Raw genomic sequence first — 22348 nt, forward strand, 5'->3', positions numbered from 1 at the left:
TGATTGAGTGGCTTTTAATGGACGCTCTGATGTTTCTGGTGAGTTGACAGAAAACCTCAGGCTCCATCTCGAACAGACAGCATCTCTCTAAACTCACTCTCGTCCATTACAAAGTCATCTTTGTGATTGACAAAACCATTTTGAGGACTGTCTTAAACAGAGTTTATGATGTTTATGGCTGTATACATTCAAAAGACAGAATGGCACACATGGCCAAACCAATGCATTATTCAGGAATAATAATAATAATAATAATAATAATAATAATAATAAGTATTATTGTTGTTTTTATTATTAATTTTGTTGATGTAGTTTATTTTCTTTTGATGTTGTTGATGCTATGCATTTATTATTATTATTATTATTATTATTATTATTAAATTATTATAATATAACTGTGGTTAATAATCATATATGTATATGCTATATATATATAATGTTTTCTTCTTCTTCTTCTTATTATTATTATTATTAAGAAAGCATTATTATTTTACTAATTATTATTATTATTATTAAGTAAAATAATAGTAATTAAAAACTATAAAAGTAATGTTTTTAATTATTATTATTTTACTTATTATTATTATTAATATTAACAAAACATTATTTTTTATTTTTAGAATTGTGATTTTATTCATAATATATTTTTATTAATAAAAATAATACTTTGTTATTATATTAATAACAACAATAATATATATTGTTACATTTCTTTAAATAAAATAATTTTAAATTACGGTATAATAACCATGATATCAATATATTATTTACAGTAGCATTTTAAAATATAATAATAACAATAACTATTATATTAATTGTTTTAATATTATTGTAATTGTAATAGTATAACTGATATTGCTTATTATACATTTTTATAATAATTTTAATATATTAATATATTTTAATATATTCTATTCTAATTTTATTATTATTATTATTATTATTATTATTATTATTATTATTATTATTATTATTATTATATCAACAACAACAAAAACTACCATAATAATAATATTTATTATTATTGCTACTACTATTATGTTACATTTAAAATGTGTTTAGCAGGTTACAGGTAGTTGCATTTTCTTGATTTTAATGAATGAATAACTGTATTAAATGTACTAATAAAATATTTTTTTTAAGCATTATTTGACACATTTTCTGACTAAGCTGTAAATGATATATTAGATGCACTGAGCACATACTGAACATGAACCAGCACAAAAGCCTCCTAAATACTAAACAGATGACATCATCACACAGAGCCTCAGCCAATCAGAGCACTGCAGGAAACATGGCTCCGCCAATCACAGGAGACCGAGGGAGGAGTCTGAAGCAGCTGTCTGTGTGTGTGTGAGAGAGAGAGAGAGAGAACGAGGGATGAATGTACAGAGGAGAGATTGTGCCTGGATGGAGACGCAGGGATGCTGTTGCTAGGGAACAGTGAGGAGACCTCCATCTTTTGCAGCTTGCTTCACATACAGCACGGTTCAGAAAGGTTTGGCTTTTATAAAGGAGGGAAATAAATGCACCACATAAGAGAGAGAAGGACTGAAGGAAAGGGAGGAGACACCAGGTGATATGACGTAACCTGGAGCGGGATTATGCGCTAGTCTGGGAAGAATTATAGAAAACATCTGATAACTGCTCTGAAGGAATCTGTATGTTGTGGTTTCTGGATGATAACGGTGATGCACAGAAGCTGAACATCCTCCAGACACCTCCCTTAGTCTGAGGAGAAGCACAGACGGCACCGGCTTCACCCCACAGACAGACAGACTGACAGACAGATCTGAAGCATGAGTGGATTTAATCGAGAGCTGAGACATCGACAGACCTGAAGGTGAAACACAGAGAAACCAGCGTCTGCTGTGAGTGTCTGAACTCATTTTCATTCCACAGTGTGACGTATTTCTGAGTAAACAGGACCTTCAGTGAGATAAATGTTGATTTTTCCGTCTGGAATTGATTGGATGCTGAAAGCTGCTTGGAGGAGAGTCAACAAAAAAAATTAATATTTTAGATTAAAGTTATTATATTTTGATGAAAGATATAATATATATATATATATATATATATATATATATATATATATATATATATATATATATATATATATATATATTAGTTTTTTTATTTGTTGTAATATTTTGAGTTTCATTTTGGTATTTTTCTATTCATTCAGTTTTTTGTAGTGTGTTTTATGTATTTCATTATTAAAATATACTTTCTATATACAGTAGGTTTTATTAATTTTTAAGAATATTTTAGTTTTAGTGGAATGTTACTTTGGCAACTATAGCTGTAATTAAATGGTTAAGTATTTACTTTTGTATTTTCCTTTTTTAATTTTTGATTAATTTTAGTTGTAGTTGAAATTTTAATTTGGGTGTGTTTTTGTTATTTTTATTATTTTCAGTTTCATTTAAATTTTAGTTAAAAAATTAAAAGTTTGTCATTTTTATTTTTTATTTCCTAAATACATTCATTTTAATTTTAGTTATTTTAGTAAATCAATTGAAACTAAATGAACATGGGAAATGTTGCTTTGGTAGCTTGCTCAAAAAATAAAATAAGTTATTTTTGTATTTTACGGAGCCCCGAACATGACATGCAAGAAAAAAAAAAAAAAATTGTTCACACCATTTAGTCTACTATTTTTTTTCGTAATATTTTATTAGATTATATATATATATATATATATATATATATTGAATTCGTTTTTATTTTAGTATTTTCCATTTTCATTTTTATTAATTTTGTTGTGTGTTTTCATCACTTTATATTTATTGTGTTTTCAAATTTGTCCATATAGTTTTTTATTCATTTGCATTGTAGTTTTAGTTATTTAATACATCAAAGTAAACTAAATAAAAATAAGTTTAAGCTGAAAACAAATATGAATATTTGTCATGTTGACTGTAAACCCCTGATAGGGAGTGATTTGAGAGTGTTTCAGCCTTAAACACAACAACACTGTGACTGTTTGATCAACTCATTCCAGTTAATGCATTAGCTCTTTTAAGAGAAGTAATGTGCTGATCTTCTGTGATTGTGTTGATCAGTGTGATCCGGAGCAGAGGATGGGAACCACTGAAGCCACTTTACGCATGGAGAACATGGAGGTGAAAGATGAGTGGCAAGACGATGATTTCCCACGGTAAGAGCTTCAGACATAAACACTGATCTGTGCTCAGAATAACATGCTACCATGCTATTACTGCATATGAATCTTCTGTTTGCAAAGAATATGACCTGCAACATTTCCAGATATACAGTATGCAGTGCATGAGATTCTGTTTCCCACAATGCATTGTGCTCAACTTCAAATGCAACACAGAGAGGTTGTAATTGTAGCATTAAAGCATAGTTTTTGATATACCGTATTTTTCTGACTATATGTCGCACCTGAGTATAAGTCGCATCAGTCCAAAAATACGTCATGACGAGGAAAAAAACATAAGTCGCACTGGACTATAAGTCGCATTAATTAGAACCAAGAACCAAGAGTTCACATTACCGTCTCCATCCACGAGAGGGCGCTCTATGTCTTCAGTGTAGACTACAGGAGAACTGAGCAGCATAGAGCGCCCTCTGGCGGATGGAGACGGTAATGTTTTCTCTTGGTTCATTTCTCTCGGTTCATGTCAAATTAATTTGTATAAATAAGTCGCACCTGACTATAAGTCGCAGGACCAGCCAACCTATGAAAGAAGTGTGACTTATAGTCTGGAAAATACGGTAAATAAAAGCTAAAGTGAATGTGGATGGAAGCTGGTCTTTGAAGAATTGATGATAAATGTTTGAGTTCATATTGAGATCTGACTTTTGACTGTTTGCTACTGTAATACTAAAACATTTCTGATTATGATCAGTGTTGAAAACAGTTGAGCTGCTTCATATTTTGCTTGGAACTGTGATTCAGAAGTTTGGGGTCAGTGAGAGTTTTATTTTAAAGAAATCAGTTGAATCAAGGATGCATACAATTGATCAAAAGTGACATTTATAATATTACAAAAGATTTCCATTTCAGATAAATGCTGTCCTTCTGAACTTTGTATTCATTAAAGAATCCTGAAAATAACTGTTTTCTACATTGATAATAATCAGAAATGTATCTTGAGCAGCAAATCATCATATTAGAATGATTTCTGAAGATCATGTGACACTGAAGACTGGAGGAATGATGCTGAAAATACAGCGGAGCATCAAATAAATTAATTACATTTTACTATATATTCACAAAGAAAACAGTTATTCTAAATTGTACAAATATTTCACATTTTATTGCATTTTTTTGATCAGCCTTGTTAAGCAGAAGAGACTTCATTCAAGAATTAATTACCACTGCATTGATCTATATGTTGATGCTATTTGGTAATAATGATTTTTCCTTGCTAATAAGCAGATTTCCATCTCTGACACCAGGCGTGTAAACATATGCACATCGTCTTTGATTTCTGATTGATAATGTGGGATCAGTATTAGAGCTCAGAGCGTGTAATCTATCTGCACATGAGCGAGAAGTGAAGGTGAATCGTGGCATAAACAGTCCAGAAGCAGCATGTGGGTCAACATACATGAAGACATAAAGAGCACAGCCTTACATCATAATGCATGACCATTTCTGGGCAAATATGAGGTCATCAGTGTTGCGATGACAACAGGGGGAGTATGAAACACAGAGTGCTGAATAAATGATGCTGCACTAATGCACATTATCACATAAACCCACATTAAACAAAATCTCGCTGAAGTAGGTTTTTAATGATGATGGTATGACACATTCTCTCTGATGAACCTGATTATGTTTTTGCTTTTGATAATTTTGCATTAAATGTCTAACTCACACTTTCTTATGAAATAATCCTAAATCACCATGGCATAGCGATTATATCCTATGGCAATATCGTAATACTTTGATATATACTATGGTACACTGTAAACATTTATTAAATATTTAAATAATATTAAATATTTAAATAAATGCTTCATGTGATAACTGTTATTATGGAATTTAATATATTAAATAATATTAATAATAATATGTAAATAAATGTTTCATGTAGTTACTGGTTTTATTAATAGGTTTGTTTGTTAATAAATAAATGTTAAATTTTTTATTTGTATTATTTAAATAAATGCTTTATGTAGTAACTTGTTTTATTATTAGGTTTGTTTGTGAATTAATTAATTAATTTAAATATTTTTTTATTAACTTGTTTTATTATTAGGTTTATTTGTTAATTAATTAAATAAAAGGTATTATTTAAATAAATGCTTAACGTGGTAACTGTTTTTGTGAAAGGTAATATATATTTTTTATAATATTAAACAATAATAATATTTAAATAAATGTTTCATTTAGTAACTGGTTTCATTTATGTTTTTATTTATAATATTAATAAGTAATATAAAATAATGCTTCACATGTTAACAGTCTTTATGCAATTTATATTATATTATTTTATATTTATTATTATATTATTTAGTTTAATTTATAATATCAATAAATAATATTTAAAGAAATGATTGATTCATGATATGTCTTTATGCAATTTATTGATAAATTTATTTATTATAAAGAAATAGTTCAAATAGAACTTTAACAACTGCATGGTTTTATTTTAGCTTTCAGTGTACTGATAGTTACCATATTAATATACCAGATACTACATATTATAATGGTGCATATGCAAAGAATAGTCTCTTTTATATTAGTGTCAAACATTAAAACTTCGTTCATGATAATGGTTTACACAGATAATGGTTGCAGCAGACATCTTTATAAGCGTCCTGTCACCAAAACTGTCTGAACTGAGTTCTGTAACCCTCATTACTGCACTGCACTCTCTAATTAACCTTGTCCCTTGACACCGCACAGACTGCTGGGTAATTACATGCAGTCAGCATGAGATACACAAACACTGCTGATCGTAATGCCAGAGAATGATGGGTTAATTATCTGCTGAAACATACTGTTTAGAAGCCGCTGTGGTTCAGGCTCGACACAGAAGTGCAAACGGCATCATTTACAATAATCATCGTGTTTAATTGTTGTGTAATCTCGAGGCTGAAGCTTGTTAACTGTCCCTTTTTGTGGTAAAAGTGCTTTATTTATAATCAAGACTTGAGGATGCATGACTCTTTTCACTTGACTAGTAAGAAACGACTTAAAAAGTGCCCCAAAGGTGCTTATTATTATTGTGGGTCTCTAAATGAAAGTGTCATTATTGTGCATTTAAGAAGTGTCTCTAATGACAGCGAATGTGTTGTTGTGGTCTGTATAATTTCTCTGGTTTGATTTTCAGGCCTCTTCCTGAAGACGGTGATTTAGATGGACTCACTGACAACACCGGTACGTTCATCTCAGTGCATCTCATCCATGTGTTCTTCACTGTGAAAAAGACTTTTATTATGTAGTCTTTATGGACACACTGCTAATAAAATAGAAGAGTTGAGAAAGATAATCCACAGATTTCATTAGAAGAAGAGGAAACTGATTCAAGTTCTAAGTTGAATCACCATTAATTAATTAAAAATATTGAAAAAATATTTTTTGTTAAATTATAGATAGAGTATATTTATTTTTAAAAGCAATTAATAGTAAACATAAATGTTAACTGAATTAAAATAGATTTTTTTTAATATTTATAGAATATTAGAATATTTTTTTTAGAAAAACATTTTATTTCAATTAGTTGCCGGGGCAACATTGTTTTTCAACATAATTTCATTACATATCATAATCATAACATTTTAAAATAAATTTCATGATCATGACATAATTAATGTTATCAATTAGTTTAAGTCGAAGTAGTAAAATTACTCAAACTAAATGCAAAAAGACATTTAAAAAAATGAAAACAAATACAAAACAATTGACAAAAACACAATATTACTAAAACGAACAAAATAAAAAAATTGTATTTATTAAAATAATTATTATTAATAATTTGTTAATAAACAAATACATTTAAATATAAAAAAACATTATAGTATATATATAATTATTTTTTCAATTAGTTGCTGGTTCATATTTTTTTGCAGTTTAAGTTAAAATACTAAAAGTACTGAAATATCACTCTGAAATGAAATAAAAAGAACACAAACAGAAAAATGATTCATTAAAACAAACTGAAATATTAATATTAATGATAGTATAAATTCACTTCTGTCTTTTGGTTGAAGAGTGTTTTTCATTGATTGAAGGGTTTCTTTTTATGTAAATGTGTTTTATTTTCACAGCCTTTTTTCCAAATGTTTGCGACTTGTTATGTTATCAATTAGTTTAAGTCGAAGTAGTAAAATTACTAAAAGTTAAATAAAATAGACAGTTAAGAAAGGAAAACAAAAAAAGGAAAACGTACAAAAACAAAATTATTAAAAAATAATTTTTAGTTGATAAAAACGTTAACTGAAATTAAATATAAAAAACAATATGTATGTTTATATATATATATATATATATATATATATATATATATATATATAGTTGTCAGAGCATATTTTATATGCATAGTTTAAGTTAAAGTATTAAAATTACTAAAATATCACTCTGAATTTTAAATTTTTGTATTAAAAGAAATCTAAAAAAAAAAAAAGATTCACTTAAACAAACTGAAATTAAAATGTAAATCGAATGCATCTAAAAAAATGAATGAATTCTATATAAGTATATTAATAATGATACTATAAATTTACTGCTGTCTTCTGGTTGAAGAGTGTTTTTCATAAATTTAAGGTTTCTTTTTTATGTAAATGTGTTTTGTAAAGTCTGTTTTGTGAATGTTTGTGACTTCTCTGTCCAGCTCACCGAGCCGCTCTGACGGCGGATCACACGGATTCGGGTCGACAGAAGCGCCGCACGCTCATCGCTCCGGACATCAACCTGTCGCTGGATAAAAGTGAAGGTTCGCTGCTTTCTGACGACTTCCTGGAAACCCCAGACGACCTGGACATAAACGTGGACGACATCGACACGCCTGACGACGACTCGCTCGGATCCCTCAACAACACCAACGAGCTGGAATGGGAAGGTCAGTCAGACTCGGAGGTCAAAGGTCATGTGGTTTTGTCTATTACAGACCCAATCTCATTATGTTGGTTTGCCAGAGCTAATAATGCTAACAAGTTGCTAAATCATGTTAGCAACATGTTAAAACATGTTTGCAATGTGCTAAATCATGCTACGAACATGCTAGCAAACATCCTAGCACAGCACTAAATCATGTGAACAACTTGTTAAATCATTTAAAATAATACTAAAATTAGTTAGCAATGTGTTAAATCATGTTAGAAACGTGCTAGTGCAATATTAAATAATGTGCTTGAAATATCCTAAATCATGCTAGCAACATGTTAAATTGTGCTAGTAATGTGCTAAATCGTCTTACTATCTCCATACTTAATAATGCTAATAGTGTATTAAATCATGAGAGCTACATGCAAAAATTCAGCAATGTGTTAAATCATTCTAGTAAAATACTAGAACTGTATCAAAATCATGTTAACAATATGCTAAATTATGTTAACTGTGCTATACACATCTTAACAATTTGGTAAATCATGTTAACAACCTGTTAAGACATGTTAGGAATGTGTAAAATCACACTAGAAACATGCTTGCAAAGTGCAAAATCATGCTAGAAACATGTTAGTACAATATTAAATCATGCTAAAACATGTTAGAAATGTGCTAGAAAAGTCATAAATTTTGCTAGCAACATGCTAAAACATGTCAGCAATGTCTTAAATCATGCTAACAACTTGTGAAAACATACTAGCAATGTGTTAATCATACTAGTAAAATATTAGAACTGTTTAAAAAATTATGTTAACTGTGCGATAAACGTTAGCAACGTGCTAAATCATGCTAGAAACATGTTAGCAATGTGTTGAATCACACTGGAAACATGCTAGCAAAGTGCTAAATCATGCTAGAAACATGTTAGCATTGTGCTAAATCATATTAGTAAATTGCTAGCACTGTATAAAATCATGTTAGCAATGTGGTAAATTATGGTAACTGTGCTAAATCATTCTAGAAACATATTAGCAATGTGCTAAATCATACTAGTAAATTGCTAGTATTGTATTAAATCATGTAATTATGGTAACTGATAAACCATGCTAGAAACATGTTAGCAAAGTGCTAAATCATGCTAGAAACATGTTAGCATTGTGCTAAATCATATTAGTAAATTGCTAGCACTGTATTAAATCATGTTAGCAATGTGGTAAATTATGGTAACTGTGCTAAATCATTCTAGAAACATATTAGCAATGTGCTAAATCATACTAGTAAATTGCTAGTATTGTATTAAATCATGTAATTATGGTAACTGATAAATCATGCTAGAAACATGTTAGCAATGTGCTAAATCATGCTAGAAACATGTTAAAACATGTTAGTAATGTATTAAATCACAATAGACACATGCTAACAACGTGCTAAATCATGTTAGCAATCTGGTAAATTATGGTAACTGTGATAAATAATGCTAGAAACATGTTAGCAAAGTGCTAAATTATTGATATGGCTTTTCAAAGTTCCAAACTTTCGGACGAGGCCATCAAGCTTCACTCGTCTAGTTCGTATCATACTCAGTTAAATGCATGATTTATAACATACAACATTGCCCAGTTAAATAAAGATCATATTGTTTTATCAGACGACACTCCGGTGGCCAGTGCGAAGGGTCCTGGTGGTGACGGAGACGACGGTGCGTCTCGTCTGTGGAGGACAGTGCTCATCGGTGATCAGGAGCACAGGATAGACATGCAGGTCATCAGGCCGTACCTGCGTGTCGTCACACATGGAGGTCAGGACATGATATCATCATTTAAAATGACAGAATTTTTATTTAAATGTATAAATTTATAAAAAAAAAAAAAAAAAAAATATATATATATATATATATATATATATATATATATATGCTAATTCTAAAAAATGTTTTATAATTTATGTTTAATTATTTAAACAGTTATATTTGTAAACAAAATTTGTTAACTAATAATATAACTTTTAAAACCCATAGAATTATTTACTTATTTAATTTGTATATATTTCTACGTACACATCTGTTCTTCAACTTATTGATTATTGATGCTGTTTACTAGATTAAGAGATTTAAAGCTTTGTTATTTTCATATCAATAAGATACTGTTATAGTTTTATTAATAATTTGAATCAGCTTTTGTTTTTATATTTTCTGTTTTCATTTTATTTTAACTTAACGTTTTAGTCATTTTTATTCTTTTTCATGTCTATAGTTTTATACATTTTTATTTCAGATTTAGTTATTTTAGTTTTAGATAAACTCAAAGAAAATGAGAATGAATGCCTTTGAAAAGTTTTATATATATATTTGGTAACGCTTTTCAAAAAGGTTTGTTACTTACTTTAGTTACCATGAACTTGGCATGAACAATACTTCTACAGCACTTATTAATCTTGATATTAATTTTTGACATTTACTAATATATTATTAAAATTAAAAGCTGTTCTTGCTAACATTAGTTAATGCACTATGAACTAACAATGAATAACTGTATTTTCATTAACTAACATTAACAAAGATTAATACATATTGTAATAAATGTATTGCTTATTGTTCATTCATTAATATACATTAACTAACATTCACTGCTGGAACCTTATTTTAAAGTGTTACCTTTTTTTTTACATTTCAGTTAAAGTTAATTTTATTTCAAGTTATGTATTTTTTTTATCTTTTATCTGTTGTTTTAAATTTAAAAAACAGATTTTAACAAACCCCTTAACACTAAATTCAGCTTTTTCTGCGTAACTCGTCCCACTCTCTACATACAAAAACAAGGCCATTCGTATCTTAAAGGTACAGTAGTAAAAACAGTTGAATGACTAATGTTTCATGTTTGTTGGTAGATTGTAAGTTGACTTCAGGGAAACTTCAGCTCATTGTGTTCCAAGGCCGTTTTACACAAACAGTGGGATCAGTGAACATGGATCATGCTACTGTTTCTGTTCACAGGTTATTACGGTGAAGGACTGAATGCCATCATCGTGTTTGCTGCCTGCTATCTGCCCGACAGCGGCTGCGCAGACTACAGTTACATCATGGAGAACCTCTTTCTGTAAGACACACACACACACTTTAGTCAAAGAGTAGACCAGTGTGCATTTGAAATCAGATAAACATGAACCTTTGGGTTACAGAGAGAGAGACTGTGTGTCCTAGACAGAGTTCAGATTAAATCACGTTAGCAAACAGATTCAGAATCATAATTTTAGAAAATTTAGAATATGTGGAAGAAGAATCCAAATGGAATGTTAGAGGAATTCTTATAACTGCTTTACAGTTTTTATTATCTTGTTAAATTATTATTGTTATTATTAATATTAATACGTTATTTACATTTCGTTTATTTCTCTAGGAATTAGCCATAAATGTGTTTTCATACACACACACACGAATATTTCCAGAAACATATAGATGTAGTAATTTATTTAAACAGATATGTTGTTTTTATTTTAATATCATTAATTTACTATTATAGTTTTTATTAATATTTTGGAATTAATTTTTATATTTAGATTTTCCATTTTCTTTTTCATTTTGGTAAGTTTTAGTCTCTTTTTTTTAGTTTTTGTCATTTTTATGTGTCTATGTAGTTTTTATTAATTATATTTCGGTTTTAGTTGTTCTACTGCATTAAGTTATACTAAATATAAATGAAAAAAGGTTGCTAGTAAAAGGTTGCTTATTTCAAGTAGTTTAATGTTTTTATTTTTATTTTTATTAAGTATAATAACCTTGTTCTACATACATACAAAGCACTTTTTAAGAAATGAATAGTCTTACTCAGCAAGGATGCATTAGATTGATCAAAAGTGACATTAAACACATTTATAATGTCATAAAAGATTTCTATTTCAGGTAAATGCTGTTTGAACTTTGAAAAATAAAATGTTTTACAGGTTCCACAGAAATATGAACCTGCTTTCAACATTGATAATCAGAAATGAATGATTTTTTAAGATCATGTGACACTGAAGACTGGAGGAATGATGCTGAAAATACAGCTGTGATCACAGAAATAAATTACACTTTACAATATATTCAAATAGAAAACAGTTATTTTAAATTGAAATAATATATCACAATTTTACTGTTTTTTCTGTATTTTCGATTAAATAAATTTAGTCTCTGTGAACACAAGTGCGTTTTGAATGGATTTTAAAGACCATGTTTAACAAACAAACAAATGCGGATATTTTACAGGTTTGCACTTCCTCATGGATCATGGATATTTTATCTCAATGCTTTATTGTGTTGTCTCTGAAGGTATGTGATCAGTAGTTTGGAGCTGCTGGTAGCTGAAGACTACATGATCATCTACCTGAACGGAGCCACGCCGCGCAGAAGGATGCCGGGCATCAGCTGGCTCAAGAGATGCTACCAGATGATCGAAAGACGGTACAAATCAACATAGATGAGAACCCCATATGTGACCCTGGACCACAAAACCAGTCTTAAGTGAATTCAATTTTTTTAGATTTAGATGTATGCATCATCTGAAAGCTGGATAAATAAGCTTTCCATTGCAGTATGGTTTGTTATGATCGGACAATATTCGGAAAAGGATGCAAAAAATCTAAATACTGAGAAAATCACCTTTAAAGTTGTTCAAATTAAGGTCTTAGTAATGCATATTATTAATCAAAAATTAAGTTTTGATATATTCACGTTAGGAAATTTACAAAATATCTTCATTGAGCATGATCTTATTAATATCATAATGATTTTTGGTATAAAAGAAAAATCATACATTTTGACCCATGCAATGTATTTTAGACTATTGCTACAAATATACCCCAGAGACTTAAGACTGCTTTTGTGCTTCAGGGACACATAAAAAAACTTTGGGTTTATACTTTGTGGGGGACACTGATGTTAGTTATTATGACCATTTTTGGTGTGGAATTTCACATATATATATATTTTTTTTTTAAATTAACATCCAGGTTAAGAAAGAATCTGAAATGTCTGATCATCGCACATCCCTCCTGGTTCATCCGGACGGTTCTGGCCATCCTGCGGCCCTTCATCAGGTCAGAAAACACCATACAGCACATAAACACCCTCAAGAGTTTGTAGAATGTGTTTTAATGCCATTTCATCACTCTGCAGTGTAAAATTCATGGACAAGATCCGGTACGTCCAGAGTTTGGAGGAGCTGGCTCAGATCGTCCCCATGGAGCACGTGCAGATTCCCGAGTGTGTGCTGCAGTAAGTGAACTTCACCAGCAGATGGAGACACATGGATGTCTATTGGTTTACACAATCTAAAACACACAAGGGCAGGGTGGAGTTTTGCAGATATGAACATTTCAGATTAACATGATCTCACTATGTTGCATATTTAATCCCGAGAAGCCTGACATATGAGATAACAGTCTGAAAAACATCCTTTATTTTTTAAATGGAAGAGTTTATTAAACCATTAGGCAGAGTATAAATGAATATTTGATGCATCAGGCTTTTATGTCTAAGACAGTATGTTATAATGAGAAGCACACTATTATTCAGAGAGCCAAACTGAGCAAAAATATGCAATTCGGTGCAGATGCTGATTTTCATATGCACAAAAAGTGACAAAAAAATCTGCTGCTTGTACTCTAAATCAATTAGATATTTATAACAGTATAGCAGATTCTTACATAAAGTGATGTCGTCACTTTATATCTCTCAGTAAGATGAGATTTAAATGATCGAAACATATAATGCAATGCAATCCAATGCAATGATCGAAAGAAAATAAACATTCCTTAAAAACCTAAAGATCCTAGTTGAGAATCACATTTGATCAGGATCTCAAGGAATATTATGTGAAAACATGTGAAGCACGACCTCAAGCTGGACGTTTGTACAATTACACTAAACTATAAATCAGACGACAGAAGGCAAGGAGGACATTTTCATCATGCTGGTCATTTAGAGGCTTTAGAAATGTGCATATTATATATGATATGGTATGTTTAATAAGTTTAATTTGCCAAGTGGCGCACCATTATCATATCAGAAAAAAATGTCATTTTAATAAATGTTTAGGGTATTTACTTCAAATCATATTCAATATTGCAGCTGGAAATTAAAGGTTAGTTTAAGTGCATTGTATTTTAGGAAACAGTATCTCGTTTGAATAAATGAGTATAATATAAGTTGCACCTGAGTATAAGTCGCATCAGTCCAAAAATACATCATGATGAGAAAAAAAAACATATATAAGTCGCACTGGACTATGTCACATTTATTTAGAACCAAAAACCAAGAGAAAACATTACCGTCTCCAGCCACGAGAGGGCGCTCTATGTCTTCAGTGTAGACTACAGGAGAACTGAGCAGCATAGAGCGCCCTCTGGAGGCTGGAGACGGTAATGTGAACTCTTGGTTCATTTCTCTTGGTTAATTTCAAATTAATTTTGATAAATAAGTTGCATCTGACTATAAGTCGCAGGACCAGCCAAACTATGAAAAAAAGTGTGACTTATAGCCCGGAAAATACTGTATGTCATCTGTGTGTATTCCAGGATTACAATAAATGCAAAGCACACCTACTGCATACTGTAGCATACTGGGCAGTTCTGAACACAGTTTTCCTCTGTGTTGAAGATGTGAGGTTTCAGAAATAGACAGTGTTTGTGATGTGTGACCATGATAACAGTTTGTGGTTTCTTCTTTCTGCAGATGTGACGAGGAGCGAAATAAAGCAAGGTAAAACCATGGCGCATATATATATATATATATATATATATATATATATATAATAACAAAACTTTCAGTAATGTCATTGAGTCATTCATGCAGTGCATTGATTCATTCAGGAAGGAAGTAAATGGCTCTCTTTATAAATGGGACTTTGAATCATTAGTTCACCTGATTCGTTCAAATGCAGATTCATTCAGAAACAAATCTTCTGTGTTGTTAAGAGACGCACAACCATTCTGCTGTGGCTTTATAGTTATTTTTTTTTATTTGCAAAATTGAGCAAAAACAAACAATATCATGTTTCAAATATAACACAATATTACCATCTCATCTACTGAACTGTTGCATTAAATCACAATTGCACTTGTGCTATTCGGGACAAAAACAGCACTCCTGTGATATCACTCTCGCTGCTTGTGTGGGGGATTTTTTATTTTTTTTTGCCTAATATTTTAAATTGTAAGAACATGTGTAACTGCATTTATGGACTACATCAAGCAGTGAGTTGTTGCTCTGTATCAGTTTGTTGTGCACTAATATGTTACTTTGATTATGTCCTCACAGGCTTGAACAACTGGCCAAGACATCGGAGAGGTGAAAATCTTTACATCCATGTACACAGTGAAGCCCAGCAGTGTTTGAGATATATTCTGTCTGGAATCACAGGCTGCATTTCAGTTTCCATACTCCATACTAAAAATACTGCATATGTTACTGGTTATTACATACACTATTACAGTATTTTGATTGATCAGATAAATGCAGCATAGATGAGCAGAAGAGGCTTCTTTTAAAAACATTAACACATTTTAATAATTCCTAACTTTTGAACGGTAGTGTACTTTTGAATGTACCAAATTATCAAGCACTGTATGCCTTATATTATAAACGTATTATTTAGAGTTTATGCTTAAGTATTGATGCGGCAGTTTTAATGTTCTTTGCCATTTCTTAAAACTGAAAATAAATAAACAGAAACCCATCATGGACCCTCATTTTCTGTGCAAAGGAATTATGGGTAATATTACTTCAGTGTGGGTGGATGCACACAAGAAATCCCTTATGAATAGTAAACCATCTGAGCACCTTTGACATTTTATAATGTCAAATAATTCTTATCTCTCATACTATTTTTAATAGCAATTAGTATGCAACCTGTGATGCAGCCATAATATAATCTGACGTGTGTATCAAACAGACTTCTATTTCAAAGGGTACTGCATTGACAGCGAAAGCTTAATGAGAAAACATCATGCATTGACATTTTATTACGATGCATGTACATATATATGATTCAGTGCTTTAAAGTCAACATGCAATCAAAATTGACTCACTTTAACACTTTATTAAACATCATCCTTCTGCTTGCTATCAAATCATCAAATAGTTATATTTTTTATTGCCTTCAACCACTTATCAAATAGAGTATATTTTCATCATCTAACCCAGGGGTTTTCAATCTTTTAGATGCCATGGACCCCTAAACAAAATTTGCATAAAGTGAAAAACTAATGTTAAAAAGAGAAAAATATTATTTTGGAAAATATTTTGAATTATTATTCAGAATTGCAAGAATATTATTTAGAATTTTTATTTTATCTTGCAATTCTGTCTTTATAACTCGAAATTGTGAGTTGAGAAGTCACAATTAACTTTTTAATAATTTATTCCGTGCAAGGAATGGGCTTACAGTGCTGTACTTATGTATCATTTTTTTTATTTACTCATTAACTTATTTATTTTAATATTTTTATTTTAATCTATATTCAAAATAACGATATGTTTATTTGTATATAATTATTTGTATTTTATTTTATCATTTATTTTTCTCTATTATTCTTCAAATTATCTATATATATATATATATATATATATATATATATATATATATATATATATGTAATTTATTTTATTTTATTTTTTTACCTTTTTTCTAGCACTAAAACTCCAGATCAAACTAATTCCACATTATTAAAATTACTCATTGAATATCTTAGGAAATATGTCCAATTATGAAAGTAAAATGTGTTGCAAACACTATTGCCTGTTGATTTTAACCTGTTAACTTGTCACTCACGTTTTTTAACATAGACTTGAAAGTGCATGATCCAAATATTATAATTCATGACTAAAAAAGAACATTTTGTAACATGATTCTGATGTACCATTTTCATGGTAATGCAATGTTTGATTTTAAAATGGGTTTCAAAGGATGAATTTTGAGATTTTAAGTGATATATCATATAAGTGTGATAGAGAAAAAGGCTTTTTTTTAACAAATGTCAGAACTCCTCTTGTGATGCAGGTTTTTGAGGTGCACTCTTGCCATAAATTAATCTATTACTTTTCCTACATCATTTTAACAGGTTAAAAGCTATGAAATCTGATGTGCTTGTTTAATGTGCATTCACACTCTTTGTTTTGAATGTAATGTTGATTTGTGTATTATATTCCAGGCCGCCGTCCGTGGCTGCGGAGGCCTGTCCCTGACGCGTCTCATTGGGTAAGAGAGTGAACGCCTGACTGTAACAGTAGATTCAGCTGCAGGGGGGTTTAATGACCTCTGGACCATACGCCATATTTGGGGTCTCTGAATGCCGAGAGGAGCGGTGTCTCATCTGCTCTGTTGCATAAAACACATCTGCTGCTCTCATCAGAACAGCAGCCGCAGTGACCTTGCTACCAATCAATGCTATTTTTGACCAGACTACTGACCGGCACATGGACGATATCCCATCACACGCATATCACCCGGCGTGTCTGTCTGTCTTCAGTGCTGGGGAGTTACTTAAGTTCCCCCAAAAATGAACATTCAGTCAGTATTTACTCTGCATTCTGTTATTATATTTCATTCTCATTGCTCCTTCTATAACTATTTCCTTCTCAATGGCTATCTCAAGGACAAAACTCACATAAAGTTAGTCCATATGACTCATGGGCTTTATTCCAAGTCATCTGAAGTCATTTGATAGCTTTGTGCGAGGAACAGACTGAAATATAAGTCATAAGACATGCGAAAACCGGTTACGGTGTCATTGACGTCCACCTTTGTGTGACATGCATTATACTGACTGACTATTTGATTTGAGAGCTTAAGCAAAAAGGAAGCTTCTGAAGACCCTAAATATAAATACATTTCATATTTGACATTGAAATATAAGTGTTTAATATTTAAATGTGTTATTTATGTATTTATTATATAATTAATACTATTAAAATATTAATTGAATGTATTTAAAATTTTACTTTTTTTTTGCTTAGCAAGACTATATATAAAATATAATTGTTTATATATTAAATATTGAACATATATTAAATAATATAGTAACCCTGAAAAGGGTCATTGAAGTTAAAAAAGATTATATTAATAATAAAATCATAAAAAATGTTTTTTGTTACTTGGAAAACTAACTGAAGTTAATTGAAATAAATGAAAATTCTAATTTTCATTTAGTTTAATTTGATGCACTTAACTAAAACTGAAAAAAAAAAAAAAATCCTACTGTATATAGACACATTTTTTTAAAAAACTAATGCATACATACTTTTTTCATGACCTTTGGATTTTTTTTTTTTTTTTTTACTTTTAATAAATACAAAATAAATTAAATGATAAATATAGTGATTGTGAATGATATTTTTCTCATTTACAGATACACTTCGAGGCGATTGATTCATCTGTGCATGCCATTTTCCAAAAATGTTGGATTTTAAAGAACAATCATGTTCAGCGGCTGAACACAATCATCATCATCATCTCAAAACACAATAACGATGTTTGTGACACTCTGTCTGACGTTTTTCGATACACACTGACCTTTGACCTGGACCACAGCCGGACCGCAGCTGAGTAAGTGTGAACAAGAGGACTGAAGAGGAACATCTGTGCAAACTCAAACATCTTGTGTCACAGTCATTTGTGTTGTGCAGATGTAAAACGTGGGATGTTTAATACCAGCACCATTGTAACTTGATGGGAAATGCATTCAGCCTGTTACATAATGCAGCAGTTTACATGAAATCCTGTTTGCCTTCATAATCTTTCATTAGACAACTTGAAATAAAAAACAACCAAGCACCAAAAATTATTTAGTCACAGTTTTGGGTTGTTGCCGAAGGTAACATATTTTTTTCTAACATCTTGGTTAAAGGAATAGTTCAATTAGCCCATTCAGGATGCAGGGGAATTTGTTTTTTCATCAGATTTGGAGAAATGTAGCATTGCATCAGTGTATGCAGTGAATGGGTGCCATCTAAATGAGAGTCCAACCTGACGGCACCCATTCACTGCAGACACTGATGCAATGCTACATTTCTCCAAATCTGGCGAAGAAACAAACTCATCTACATCTTGAATGACCTTAGGGTGAGGACATATTAAGCAAATATTCAGCAAATTTTGGGGTGGACTATTCCTTTAATACAGCAGTTCAATAGTGGTTAAGCTATAATAATATTAGTGTACAGCAATAATAGCAAATACGGATTTTATAAAGAAAAAAGCTTGACCTTCATGTTGACTTTTAAACTCATCAAGGCAGTATGTGAAGGTCATGTGCTCATAAAGTGAGCTGTACATACTGTGTGTCACTGGCACTGGAACTTTACAACTGTAATATTTGTGCTTATTTAGTATCAGGGGCTGTGTTCCGAATGGAATACTGGCAAACTGCATAGTATGCACAATGCATACTTATTTTTTGAAGCATATTTGGAACAGTATGCAATGATAAACGCTTTTTACTGCTGTATTGCTGTCACAAGACCTCATTGTATTGCATGTTTTATTCAACTCTTTTTAATGCACTTATATCTGAAAATGTCTTAACCTTTGTCCGTCAAATCAAATGAGGCAAGATTTTAACATTTATGGCTGATATGATTTACTTTTCATCCCACTCGAAATTGAAGATCAAGTTGAATGTGTTTCATTGTGCAATACAGTATTCATACAGAAAACTCCATGCACAATATGCATACTGTAAAAAAAGTACTGTAGTGTGATACTCCAAACACAGCAGAAGTGTTGCACTCAGAGAGTCGTCTGAAGTCACTGGAAGTAAACCATGTACATAGACTCTTTCATGCAGCTCTGCGGTACAAACTTGTGTGCTTCCAACTCAAACTTCCTAATTATGACGTCACAGGAGGCGGAGCTTATTTTCCTTCCCTTCATAATGCATTATGGGTACAGAGAGAGGATTCAGTGAGTTCTTATAACAAATGTTTCAATAACAATTTACAGGAAGGTTCTACTCGTTATCATTAGTGAACTGCATCAGTTAAAATAAACTAATAATTTAATTAACTTTGTATTAAAGCACACTAAATGTGTTAATTTCTGTATGGAGGACAAGCTTGCAAAATAAATAAAATAAAAATAAAATAAATAAATATAATAATCGAAAAATAAATTAAATAAAACATTTTTTTTAATGATACAATTAAAATTATCCTAAATTTCCCCTTTATTTTATTATGTTCGTAATTTATTTGTAGCAGTATTTTTATATTTATTTATTCTCACACGTAAGGTCCTCCATAGATTTCAATACATTGTTAAAATTAAAAAATGTATCTGTTAGCATTATTTAATGAACCTGAATTACATGAACTAACAGAAAAACTGTGGTTTTTAACAAATGTTAACAAATATTAATACTGAAATGTGATGTGGATTAACCAGTCAGTATGCAAGTGCTCATAATGTTTTCTGAAGGGATAATTAAAGCCGCATTATTGTATAATGTACATTATCAGACTGTACAACAGTGTACTGTGTGTAAATCATCTGTATCATAGGAAATGCAATAAGTGAATGAGTTGCTAACATCGATGATGTGATAATTAATAAAAGGTCAATTTAACTGTCAAACTATGTATTACAGTCTCTTGATTCCTTTTCAGTAAGGAGGTTCAACCAACCCTGAGTTGACTAAGCCTGAGATGAGAAACTCAGAGTTTTCCTCATTTCAGGGTTAACATACTCAGAGTTTTCACTTAACCTCGTCTGAACCTCGAAGCGAGAAGTGTTTGCAATCAACCTTGCTGTGCATTAAATAGATTTGCAAAACAATGTTTACTTTGGTAAAAATGCCAATCTCTAAACCAGTTACTATTTTAGTTTATTTGCTTTTATAAAAAGCTTAATGTAATTTTCAAGATTATATGATATGAATAACTATCGTTATATAATGTCAGCGTGGTCAAACTTTTGTAGCACTATAAAACAACTGAACAAGTCAAAACAATAGCAGCATACACTGTATACACTAAGATACTGTACTTTCCAGCCTTTGTTTTGTTATTGTTTGAGTTTTGATGTTGTTTGTGTCTGCTCTGATAAAGCGTTGATCATTTGCCCATTTCAGAAAGGAGGTTAAGTGAAAACTCTCAGCATGTTAACACAGAAATGAGAAAATCTCTGGGTTTCGATCTCAGGCTAAGTCAACTCAGAGTTGGTTGAACCTCGTTATAGCGGAGCCGAACTCACGTAAAAACCAAAACAATGTTCCTCCACGAGTAACGGAAGTTTCTACGTTTTATTTTTACTGCTTGAGGGCCAAAGGTTATAGTGCATCTATAATTCAGTATGGGTCAGTGACACGTGTCCCCGCAGGCGTATGTTGTGAGCTGTTCGTGGGTCAGGAATGAGGTGAGTCATGCATGAGTCATTTACTCACACACTCTTGTGTTCATACATCTGATCTCAGGATGTCAGAAACAAAACATTAGAAACTAATGCAACCTGAACTTCGTCACCTCATGCTATCTAATCTCAAGAGTCAAGTAAAGTCAAGCTGGAGAAACTGATCATTTTCAAAGCAATTTATGTATTTATGACAATGTTTTGGAACAGAGCTATCAGGTCTTTTGATATTTAAATGATAGTCTGGTATTCATGTGAGTTGCATCAGAAGCATTTGTACCGTGTCACACATAGACATCATGCCAAATATAGCTCTTTGGCTGCGTCCGCTAAGAGCTGATTAAGTATGGAACTATTCACCTCAGTCCAGGAGAAAAGTTCCCTTACACTGTTCCAACAAGACGAGGCAAGTAATTGGAAACAATTTGATCAGGATGGTCAAGTATCATGAGAGGAAACATACTGAAATACCACGCACATGTCTTGTCTTTATTTAACATGTGGCTCTGAGATCTGCACTTCCATATTGATTAACAACCATCCAAATTGCATAAATCACAAACATAAATCAATCATAGGTCTGTTCTTGCAGTCATCTCTCTCTCTCTCTCTCTCTCTCGTAAACGACAAGCTTAAACATTCTGTGTAAGTACTTGATGATGTTGAAAATGAATAATCACATGTGGGATTCTGGCCAGACTGGAGTTCACAGAGTAAACTGACCCATGAAATGTAGGGCAGAAATAATGTGAAGAAACAAGTGTACCACATACTGTGCATTCGGGAACAAATATATTATACTTGTATGTCATATCACAGCTAGAAGTTTGAGGACATATTAAAAAAACACCTTTATTTGTTAAAATAATGACATCACCATTATTTATTTGGAATAAAAAATAATCCTTTATTTATTATTTTATTACTTTATTAATTGTTTGGA

The 22348-nt window shown here is 31.1% G+C and overlaps 1 protein-coding gene across 1 annotated transcript; it reads left to right on the forward strand.

Moving 5' to 3' along the window:
• The first annotated feature begins 1222 nt into the window (after nt 1–1222).
• atcayb (ATCAY kinesin light chain interacting caytaxin b) lies at nt 1223–19047 on the forward strand. The gene is made up of 13 exons (XM_052534659.1): nt 1223–1871; nt 3066–3160; nt 6312–6358; nt 7812–8039; nt 9675–9824; nt 11019–11121; nt 12333–12464; nt 13013–13099; nt 13179–13277; nt 14736–14762; nt 15321–15350; nt 17213–17259; nt 18410–19047. Exons 2-12 carry the CDS (start codon nt 3084–3086, stop codon nt 17244–17246), a joined length of 1014 nt encoding a protein of 337 aa, XP_052390619.1. The 5' UTR covers nt 1223–1871; nt 3066–3083; the 3' UTR covers nt 17247–17259; nt 18410–19047.
• Nucleotides 19048–22348: the final 3301 nt, after the last annotated feature.

Source organism: Carassius gibelio, chromosome A2 (assembly GCF_023724105.1).
Source record: "Carassius gibelio isolate Cgi1373 ecotype wild population from Czech Republic chromosome A2, carGib1.2-hapl.c, whole genome shotgun sequence".
Classification (NCBI taxonomy): Eukaryota; Metazoa; Chordata; class Actinopteri; order Cypriniformes; family Cyprinidae; genus Carassius; species Carassius gibelio.

Coding starts and splice junctions, on each gene's coding strand:
- atcayb (XM_052534659.1), top strand. CDS start 3,084: ATGGGAACCACTGAAGCCACTTTACGCATGGAGAACATGGAGGTGAAA. Junction 11,122..12,332: donor ATCATGGAGAACCTCTTTCT/GTAAGACACACA, acceptor TTGTCTCTGAAG/GTATGTGATCAGTAGTTTGG. Junction 14,763..15,320: donor GAGGAGCGAAATAAAGCAAG/GTAAAACCATGG, acceptor ATGTCCTCACAG/GCTTGAACAACTGGCCAAGA.